This window comes from Harpia harpyja, chromosome 21 (genome assembly GCF_026419915.1).
Source record: "Harpia harpyja isolate bHarHar1 chromosome 21, bHarHar1 primary haplotype, whole genome shotgun sequence".
Lineage (NCBI taxonomy): Eukaryota > Metazoa > Chordata > Aves > Accipitriformes > Accipitridae > Harpia > Harpia harpyja.
Genome location: NC_068960.1, coordinates 17,103,218 through 17,114,102, shown reverse-complemented (window position 1 = coordinate 17,114,102; position 10,885 = coordinate 17,103,218). Strand labels below are relative to the sequence as shown.

Here is a 10,885-nt window from a genome sequence, read left to right as displayed (position 1 = left end):
AGCCGAGCAGCGGAGAGCAGCGCGCTATCAAAGCTGCTAATTAAAGGGGCTATTTAAAATTAGCGATGCATCCGTGAGTACAAACGCTTGAGAAACAGGACGCGGGTTGGTCACACGCCTCTCCTGCAGTTTCCCCCGGTACTACACTGCGAGGGGTATCGGGGCAATAGCGACTCTGATCCTGAAATTAGAAGTTTTTAAAGGGTTTTTCCTTGTCATTGAAGCTCTACAAAGTGAGATGAGATAGGATATTTCAGTTGGAAGGGACCTACAACGATCATCTGGTCCAGCTGCCTGACCACTTCAGGGCTGACCAAAAGTTAAAGCATATTATTGTTGCTTAGCTTCCTTTGCCAAAGAAGGGCAAACACAAGTTTCCTTCTCAGCTGTTTCGTTCAAATCAGATTTTCACAGCTTCCATCTAATCTCTCCCATTTTTGCAGCCAGTGTGCAAGCAGCTAACCACAGCCACCACATCTCCTCCGATGAGGACAACAGCAGCAGAGGTCTTTGGAATAGTCACCGATGTGTAGAAAGGACCCTTCTTTCTTGCTTTTTCACCCAGCAGAGGGGGCTCAGAGGATCACAGCATGACGACAGAGCAGAGCTCAACTAATCGGGCTGGACGGGGCATTTCGGTGTGGCACTAACAGCAGCGAGTTCTGCCGCCCTTCTCCGGATGCTTCTACACCTGCCTGAGCCTCGCTCAGAGCTGGCCAGCATGCCACAGCTGGCTGCTGGCCAGTTTTCTAGCAAGCATTAATGAAACACACCAGATCTCAGCCCAAAGTTTCATGAATCACTGATCAAAGCATGTAAAGAGGGCATTTCCTGAGCCTGGATGGAGGATGATGGGGACAAAGGGATTTTGTTCGCTCCTTAGCATAGGCCTTAACAAGTTGGACCTTCTAATCACTGTTTGAAAGATAAAGCACCAGAACTATTTTATGCTTCTTTTGTTTCCTTTAATAGGAAGTGCTGCTTTACTCTACCTTGTGCTTCTGAAACAAACATTTGTGTTCCAAAAATATACAGTGTACACATACTCTGTAGCTATAGATACAAACATTTACAAAGAAACCAGCAGGCTGGAGTGGACTAGCTTGAAAAATCTCACGCCTTTCTTGCTGGACCTCCTGGAGCAAGACTAGCTGGGCTCACCGTGCCATAAACAGAAAAACACATGATTGAGAAATATCATGCCCTTGGGGATTATATGAAACAATGTGGATTAAAAAAATTCCCACACACTGCAGAAGTTTGGAGTTTCTGTTGCCTCTTCCCACCCCCTCCTTTTGTCCCTATGATCTGCCTTAGTATCCACATCCCACATCCAAACTGACTGCAGTCTACCCATCTGTGTCTTCACCACTGCCGAAGGGCTGATCCCTCACGCGGGTGTTGCTCAGCCTTACACCAAAGAGGAAAATGTGGTTCCCAAGATGTTTGGTTTCATCTGCAAGGCTTCCTCAAACTAAGGGAAACTGGGTACACTCTACGGTCTTAGCATTTTAGCGAATAGGTCGGTATGGGAATGTCATTCCTGGTATAAATGTTTGTACAGGGTGAGCCGGGAGTGCCGGGTGAGCTGGTAGCGCAGGGTGTGCAGCATGCGCGGGGTAGCCCAGAGGAGGAGTATGGATATGAGGATAAAATCCTGGTGGCAGAGTGCCATGGCTCGGTTGCTGTACTGGACCCGAAATCACCAGCTGGAGCAGGCTGTGGAGAGAAATTGAGACAAGCATGAGGATTATTTAGAGAAGGCTTTTGTCAAGGCTATGCCTAGCCCACAAGGGCCTGGCTCCAAGGACAATTCATAACCAACACACAGCACTGCTGACAGGCAAGAGGACAGTGATTCAATTATGCTCTTTACAGCTTCCAGACTTTTTTTTTTACCCCCTCTTTCCCTTTTTTTTTTTATTTTTTTAAACTTGGTTGCTCTTTCCAAAGCAGCAAGAAGCAAAGTGCAGTTCAGCTTAGGGTCAGGTAAAACAAGTGGGGAGTTGGGGATAGGATAACTCTGGGGCAGGTTCCATGCTGTAATTTCATTTTCCCTTTCTGTGCATTTGTTCTAACACAGGCCAGGCAAGATCACCTATATGGTGGGAGTCACTGAAGTCTCCTTCAGTCGAAAGTCCAGCTTGCAAGGGAAGAAGTAGCCAGCACCTTTACCCTGGCACTAAACTGTGTGTGAGTAAAGGCTGACTTCCAGAAAGTAAACACAAATTTTAGAGGAGATTTTGTCTCAGCAGCCCTCAAGTGTGTGTCTTGGAATAGGCACCAAAACGAACATAGCTGTAGAAAGGTCTCTTACTTGTTATGCGGTAGCCTGGAGCACACAGTTCTTAAGTCATCTGAAAGAGGACAGAAGACATAACAATAAGGGTAGAGCAGAAATTAGAGCAATTTTCCTCTCCACTCTCCCTTCTAGGAGGATTACTGAAAAAGCTCCAGTCATCAACAGATCCAGAATCCCATTCTCAGGCCAAAAACTTCCACAGGAGAGAAAATGTTTCTCCATCTCACTAGCCATTACCTCAACTTTCCACACCAGACGCTTTATTGTATGTTTGACATTTAACCTATGCTGCCATATAGGAAATACAGCTTCATTTCAAGGCAGACCAAGCCTTAGTATAGCATTTGCAATACCAATATACTAACAAGACGACAGACAGACACAGGAAATACAAGGTATGACTCTGCCCACTGAATGTGGCATTTATGATGAGAAAGGCATCGGGTCAAAGCAAGGCAAAGCTTATGCAATACCTGTTTTGTATTGGTTTGGGACTTTTTAAACAGTGCTAGTGTAAAGAAAGGGTTGAGGGTTTTTTTGCTGAGGTCTATCAACTAGAAATTACACCTTTTTTACCATCTCCAAACTTCTGCTAAAGCAGAATAGCTAGAACCAAGGTATTTAACAACATACCCTGTTGCTACAGTCCTTTCAGGAACAGCTTGAGAACTAACTCCTGCCTTTGTAGATAACCGCACTCCCAAAACACTGAAATAACTGGAATTTCAGCAGCTGCTTATACTGGATTACCTTCTACTTCTACAGTAAGAGCAAGCACTCAGAATGTACCAGGTAAACAGCTAAGAAAAAACACAGCTGAAATAGGCCATCAACTCAAAAAAACTCCACTTTTCTGCTTGTTCTTATTACACCCAGAGCTACTTTATAAAAAATTAGAAAGAAAAACATTGAGATTTGAGAAGCAGCACTGGTTCAGCCAGGGCAAAAGCCTCAGGTACCTGCTTAGGCAGAAGCAGCTCTCTGCAGCTGGGATCTGCACTAACTGTCCTGGCTGTTGGGGAGCTTTAAGCCTTCTGGTCACACTAAAAATCACCTGTTTCCAAGAGAATGTATCAAGACAACTGTCTGTCTGTCTGGCCCTGCGCTGTGTTGAGGCACTTCCCTTTTTCATCTCTGCAGGTCTTTCCAAAAGAACTGGTTTTGGAGACAGGAAAGGCAGACAAAAGCCACATTAGCAGGCTTCCTTACTAAGTTTAACTGAAACCTTACGCACTGTAATGGGGTCTCGTTACAGGAGAGCTGAAGGCCCAGAAATTCCAGATGAGGAGTTTTTGTTTGCTTTTCAAATTCCTTGTCTAGCACACCCACCCCATGGGTTTATCTGCTTCATGGACTCTCCTCCAGCAGGCAAACTCAGAGAGGTCAAATTGAAGCGCAGTTAAACAGTGCTTTTTAAATAGTTACAAGAAATTCTGAGAGGGGCAAATATGTCCCTGTGCTGGACACCCACATATAACCCCCTTGTGCACACTGCAAGGTTGAACATCAATTCTGCGGTTCTGCAAAGCAACGTACCAGTCACGTGCATCAATGATCTCTCCTTTCTTACTCCCCATCCAGTTATTTTTCCTGAACTATTTCCTGCACTATCGCTTCCTAAGAGCAGCAAACTACTACTTCTGCTGTGAACACGTTGATCTTTACTCTTGCCATCCCAAAACTTCCTCATACAACATCCACACACTGGAGGAAAAGAATCCCATGCCAGTGTGTCTGCCAGCCCCACCAACAACTTACCTCTAGTGCACAGGAGTGCTCCTGATGCCATAGCCACTTGCAAAGCCTGAGCCAGTCTGTCTAGAGCCAGTTCAATCTCTTTGGATGCATTGAGGGGATTGAGTTCATCAGATAGTCTGTTAATTTCCTCAACAAGCGGAACCACGTGATCAAAGGGTACTAGGCCCAGGCGCCCATAAAGGTTCTTCTCCGTTAAATGCCCCTGAAGCATCATAAGAACCTGCAGGACACTTAGATGCAGTTTTGAATATAGCTGATGGCAATCTCTGTCTTCTCCTGAAGTCGAGTCCTTGGCAATTTTGCTGGGGGGATGTCCATTTGAGAAAGAGGCTTTCTTCTTCCTTTTATAAGCCAAGGGGGCCTTCACACACCAACGGATCAGTCCAGTCAGTGGGGTGAGCTCTAAAAACCCTATTGGCAGGTTGGCTGCAATAGGAGTGTTTAGAAAGGTGATGAGGATCAAGCGGGGGTCTTCAAAGATCCAGGAAACAATCAGCTCAAGCAGATCCGAAGGAGGGATGAGGTCATCTGAAGATAAGAAAGTTATTGCTGGGTAAGCTGAGCCTTGCACTGAAGCACAGGACAGTAGTGTTTAATTAATCTCACACATACCCCTCCTGCACTGTCACAATTACAATTTCAGAACCTCACCAACTCTGCTGTTTTTTTCAAGATGCCAAAGGTAGATGCTTATTTGCCCCAGGGAAGACACAACCATATTCCTGTCAACTTCACCTTCTCCACCTATTCTGAAGTCACCACCAAATGCGAACATTTATCCCCTTTCGCAGCAAAGCTTCTTCTGTCATTTTTTTCCTCTCCCACCCATCACCTGCTCTTTTTTTCTCTAAGTTCAGTCTCCATTTATCCCTTGCTACAGGAGGTACAATGGGCAAGGGAACAGGAAAAACTTGTTGGCACTTCTTTCTCTTCACCTCAATCATTCATTTCCTTCAAGACTTAAACAAGCATGCCTTGTGGAAAAACTTAATGCAACAACACGATCATATGAGACATAAAGGATTATAAGATTCTGTAAAGCTTCAAGTAAGAAGTGAAAGGTGGTCACAGACAAGAGAAACATTGACTTCACAGTAATCGTGCATCATTGCAGTGACTGAATTAAGCACTCAAGCCATCTGTACAAGATTCCGTTTATTTCACAAAAGAATCAAACTTATATATGTTTCAACAAGGATCTGGAAAGAACTAATGGCATACAGTCAATATTACTAACACAGGAGTGCATATCTGGCTCAGCTGGGATGCTTGCCAGTCCTCAGAACACTTAAAGATAAAAACATTCCATACGCATACTCGTGACTGTCTTCGGCCACATCTTCCCAGGCATACACCAGGCCATCCTCCGACCTGACCTTGTAAAACTACTTCTTCAAAGGCTTGGCAAACATGTAGCACAACAAATTCTAATGTTCACTCTTGAAAACAAATGCCAGGTGTTCCGAGCTGCTCCCACACATCATCCCCTCAACAGGGGCAGGCTACTGGATTGAGCAATGTACTTTTGTTGTGAGTTGTGTACAGTGTCAATACAGGGCTCAGCACAGAACTATCCAGTCAGGTCTTTTGCACCTGAAATGACTTATAGGACGAATCGTCTGGACTACCGAATTACTAATGTGCACTGCATACAGAATTGGTATTTTCCAGTTTCTAGCTTTTCTGAAAGCTCCGAGTATCACAGATACTGCTGTTTGTGTGATTGACTCCTGTCCTCAGGACATGGTGGAGACTGCCCAGTTACAGATCACTCTTTGAAAAGCAAGCTTCCTTTTCTTGTGTCACCAATATAATCTCAAAGAAACTAAGGAATTAAAGAATTAAATTACTTCCTATAACTCATGTTATTTCCTTTCTGACATGTCTTTTCATTAGTTGGATGAACTTCCAAGTTGTTGCACAAAACAGATATAAAATACTGAGGAAGAATATGCTATGAGCTCTACTAAATACTTAAAAAAAAAAAAAAAAAAGTCTAAGCCTGCACCTCTCTCTCACTAATGCCAAGCTGCTTATCTGGAGAAGACCATGCAGAACATTTCCTTTATTGATAACAAATAGTATTTGTTTTTTTGGATTATATGTGATGTTGGTATTTAGTGTGGTTGCTCCCTAGTCTACCACAAGCTGTCTGCCTCTCTAGCCGAGTAAAGGTAAATCAACCTTATTTTAGACACCTACACATTTCTAGCATCTGAGCAACAACCTGAGACAGGTCATATCACTAGCTGGTCACACATACACTTAAAGAGCGTGTTGGAGGTACGCTGTTGATTGCGTTTCTCATCACTGCTCCACAGAAATCCTGCTGCAGCTTGCCAACATTCAGAATTTGTGTTTCTCCTCTTTTTGGAAGGGATCAGACTGACAGAGAGCCCTGAGTCTATCTGCTGGGTAGGTGACACACAATACGGAGGTCCAACTGTCCAGCCCAAGCAGATCAGCTTTCACTCTTAAAGCTGCTCAATCAATAAGGTCCCCGTGTCCTTTGCCCTCTGTGGAGTAAGTTACCAATGTGTCAGGCATTACCTGGCTGCTTCTGCAGCAAAGACTCTCCCTTCAGCCAGAGTAGTTACTTTTATTCTCACCCCAGTGACAGATGAGGCAACAGCCACACCCCTGAGCTGCTTCTGGCAAGAATTACATGGTAATAAGCATCTTTAGAATTTCAGCAGTTAATTCACTTGCAACGGTTAATTTGTGTTGCATTATACTGCACCTATTACTTCGAATGACACAGCTTGGAAACACTTACCTGAAGAGAGGTCATAGAGAGCTGTGACGGATGTAATAAACTGGCAGCAGAAGCGAGGACTGGCACTGAATATCTGCTTCAGGGTCTGGATGGACCCTGGCACCAAGTTGCAGTAGTCATCGACCAAGGCTCGGGCTAGCCTGACGCAATACACAGCGGGGGTTCGCTGGAGGGGTGGAGGACAGCACACAAGGAAAAGCAGATTAAACCCAGTCACAGAAAGTTCTGTCAAGACTGTCTGTAAAGAGCCAACTTTAAAGTTTACATTGCCTAAACACTATGCCGCTTTGCTGTTTCAACATTTGTGTTTCCACTTTCCCAAAATTAAAGCATGCTTTCTCTCTCAATCTGCATATCAAAGATCCACTCAGACAGAAATAAAATTACTATTTCACAATATTAAAAAAGATGGTGATATTTCACATTTACAATATCTGTAGTTTAAAATTAAAACCTTTTACATCAATATTTTGACTTAGATGGAGATTTTTTTACTACTTCAGCAACATAGTTCTGTAGTTCATCTAGTTCAGTACCAGAACAACAGGTTCAGTAACATCAGTTACACTTGACATTTTTAACGTGGAAAAAATTCTGTGCAATTGTCATGTTGCTTAAGAGCTGCAATCTGCAAAAAACTACACCTTCTTCTGCTATCCAGGTTACATCCTCTCCTCCTCTACCAAGGCTCACCAGATGGGAAAAGGGGGACCCCACAGAAACAGTACCGGTCTGCCTTCTCCCACCCTTTCCTCCCAGCACAGGCTTTCTGCTCTTCCCCTTCTGTAAAGCAGATGACTTCTGCACATGCTGCAGACACAGCAGGAACAAAGATGCACATCCCAAGGTCTACAGTGGGGAATCTCAATAGGAAAGGAGAAGATATAGAAGATCCCTGACATACTGCATTCATGGATATGAATACCAGACAGAATTATTTTGCACCCAAATCTCAAGAGAGAGGTTTGCTTCTTCTGCCATGCGCAGAATTGCACATGAGGGACAGTTTAATTCCCAAACTCCAGAGCCGGCTTCTTTGGGCAATGTGACCATGAACTGCCCTGATTTTGTTCCTTGTGTTGGTCAAACCCTCCACTGATCCCTTTTGAGATGCTGGGGTTGGTTGGGTGAAAAAAAAAAAGAAAAAAAAAAAAATCAATAAAACTTTCAACCACAGTAAAAAAAAAAAAAACCCAAACCCAAACAGGTTTTCTTCTGCCACTGCAGCACATAAATGGATTGGCAAAAGCTCTACCTTTATGCTGTAGCAAGGGAATGGACATGAGCACAGACATGGGGTGGCTGCAGCAGCCAGCTGTTGTATCAGCTGAAACTTGCCACTGACTGCAACTGGCTGTCACCAACCGTTAGGTGACACTTTGCCTCAGTTCAGCCGCTACCCATTGCGGCACACTCCCTCACTCCTTCCCCGAGACTGCCCTGCCTGCACAGAAGCTGTACCTGCAACCAGAAGGCAGCACACTCCAGAACAGGAACTCTGCACACAGCCACTGCCATGGAAACCAGTTTTCCTAGTAAAGCCATCCTGCTGTCATCTGCTTTGTTTCCTTGAGGGCTGAAGAGAGACGAGAAAATGATCTGCCGGACTGAATCCTTGGTTTGCTCTTGGAAATAATTGCACATGATCTCAAGGAGCTGAAGTTCCTGAAGTGAATTCAATCTCTGAAAGAAAACAAAAGCAAAGCTGCAAAATACACTGGGGCTCTTGAAGAACCAAGAGCTGCTTTGGTGAAAAGACAGGAACGGTAAAGGCTGAGCTTCCCTCAGGTGTTAGAAACTCAATCTTTAGGCACAGCACACATATTCAAGTTTGCTGAACCACCACTGCATTTACCTAGTTACACTGACAAGCTCTAGGTTGTATTTGAATACCTGGATACCCAAGACTGGTGCGTGCTGCACCTCCAGGCGCTGCCCATGAACTGAAAGATGTGACAGACAGCAAGACTGGGGTGAAAAGTATTTCCTCCCTCTGCAAATAATAGCATTGAGGGTGCTGCTGGGCAGCTGGGGGGTTCACAGCTGGGCACAGCAGCCCACCAGGCCCCGGGCCCATGAACCCTGACATTCACCAGCAGCTGTGGTTTCTGCTCGCTGCTCTCTGGGAGGGCCCCATCCCAGCTCCATCCCAAACCCAGCCCCTGGTAGGGCCCCAGCCGCAGCACTGTCAGGCTGTGAGCAGACCCCAGAAGCCCACCACACCTCTCTGGGGCCCTGTGTGGTCTCCCAGAGTCCTGGCCAGTCCATCAGGTTCTTGCCAGCCAGCCCCCTCCCTGCCAAAAAAAACCCCAGTCACCAGCCCCCGAGGGACCTCATCCTGTCCTGCTGAGGCCTCAGCCTCCAGCAGCAGCCCCTCCAGGGACCTTGTCTTGAGCTCTTGGGGCCTCGGCCTCCAGCGGTAGCCCCCCAGGGAGGACTTTATCCTGTCCTGCTGAGGCCTCAGCCTCCAGCAGCAGCCCCCCAGGGACCTCATCCTGTCCTGCTGAGGCCTCAGCCTCCAGCAGCAGCCCCCCAGGGACCTCATCTTGAGCTCGTGGGGCCTCGGCCTCCAGCAACAGCCGCCCGAGGACCTCATCCTGTCCTGCTGAGGCCTCGGCCTCCAGCAGTAACCTGCCCGGGACGTCGTCCTGTCCTGCTGAGGCCTCGGCCTCCAGCAGCAGCCCCCCAGGGATCCCGTCCGGAGCTCTTGGGGCCTCGGCCTCCATAGCCACTCCCTGGAGCTGCGTCCGGCCTCCCAGGGTGCCTCCCGGTCTCACGTCGTCAGCCCCCAGGGCCTGCCCTGCTCCCCCCCCGGGCTTCGGCCTCCACCAGGCCCCGGGGACTCTGTCCGGACTCTCAGGGCCTCGCCCCGCAACCGGCCGACGGTCGGGGCCCACCTTGGGCGGAGCGCCGCGCTCCTTGGGGACCTGGAAGAGGAACTCCTCCAGGAGCTCGGCGGGGCCCTTGTCGACGAGGGGCAGCGGAGCGCTCTGCAGCTGGCTGCTGAAGTAGATGTCCAGGTGGTACAGCACCTCCTTGGCGGCGCTCAGCGCGTCCCGCCGCAGCAGCGAGTGCCGAATGTCGCTCATGGCTCCGACCCCACCGGGAACGGACCCCCTTCCCCTTTCCCTTTCCCTCCTTTCCGCCGCCGTCCCCCCCAGCCCAGCCCAGCCCAGCCCGGCCCGGTCCGGCCCCGCTCGGCGCGGCGCGGCCTCCCACAACAGCGGAGGCGCGGAGCCGACGGGCGCTACGGCGGCCCGCGCCGGACAAAAAAGGGGCACACGCGCCCGGCGCCGGCAGCGCCCCCTGGCGGCCCCGCCCGCAGCGGCGGGGGAGGCGCTGAGCCCTGGGGGGGGTCTCGGCCCTTGGGGGGGGTCTCGGCCCTTGTTGGGGGGGGGCCTGACCGTGGGGAGCCGCAGCCCTGCTGGGAGGGGGGCGTCTCGGCCCAGCCCTGATCCCACTGTGGGGAGCGGGGTGCAGGCCCTGGCCCTGCTCTGAGGGCGTGCTTGGCCCCGGGGAGGGGCGGGGGGTCTGCCGGCAGGGCCCCCCCCCAGCCCCTAAGGAGCACCGCGCACTGTAGGCGCCCGGCCCGGCCCTCCTGGGAAAGGCGGCAGCTGCTTTTGGAGGCTGGGGAAACACTGGGACGTCATCGGCCAAGGCCGCTGGGGCAGGGCCGGGGCGAACTGTGGGAGCATGCGGGGTGGGGGGCCGCCAGCCCCCGGCTCCGCACGGGCCCCCCCGGGGATGGGGCCTGCCCCAGGGGACCTCCTGAGGAGGGTCTGGGGGACAGGCACCACGGCAGGGACCCGTCGGTTTTTGGGGCTCCCAGCTCGGCTCCGCACCCGAAGACCGGAGCTGGCGGGGTCACGGCAGCACGTGCCGGCTGCCCTCAGCCCTCAGCGCCGGGCTCCCACTGGCCCTGGCACGCTCACCTGAAACCGGCGTCTTGGAAGTGTGGAGTGGCGGAGGGGAATGGTTGGTGCTGGTGAAATAAACACTTTTTAAGAGAAATTGGAGCTGGTGATGAGTGAGAGGTGCCCACGCCCCGT

At 49.5% G+C, this 10,885-nt stretch overlaps 1 protein-coding gene across 1 annotated transcript; it reads right to left on the bottom strand.

Annotated features, from left to right (window-relative positions):
* Window positions 1-938: 938 nt before the first annotated feature.
* Window positions 939-9,959, bottom strand: INTS15 (integrator complex subunit 15). Its single transcript, XM_052773173.1, has 6 exons — window positions 9,734-9,959; window positions 8,298-8,519; window positions 6,837-7,002; window positions 4,061-4,588; window positions 2,318-2,357; window positions 939-1,719 (listed from the first exon to the last, which is right to left on the bottom strand). Exons 1-6 carry the CDS (start codon window positions 9,923-9,925, stop codon window positions 1,512-1,514), a joined length of 1,356 nt encoding a protein of 451 aa, XP_052629133.1. The 5' UTR covers window positions 9,926-9,959; the 3' UTR covers window positions 939-1,511.
* Window positions 9,960-10,885: the final 926 nt, after the last annotated feature.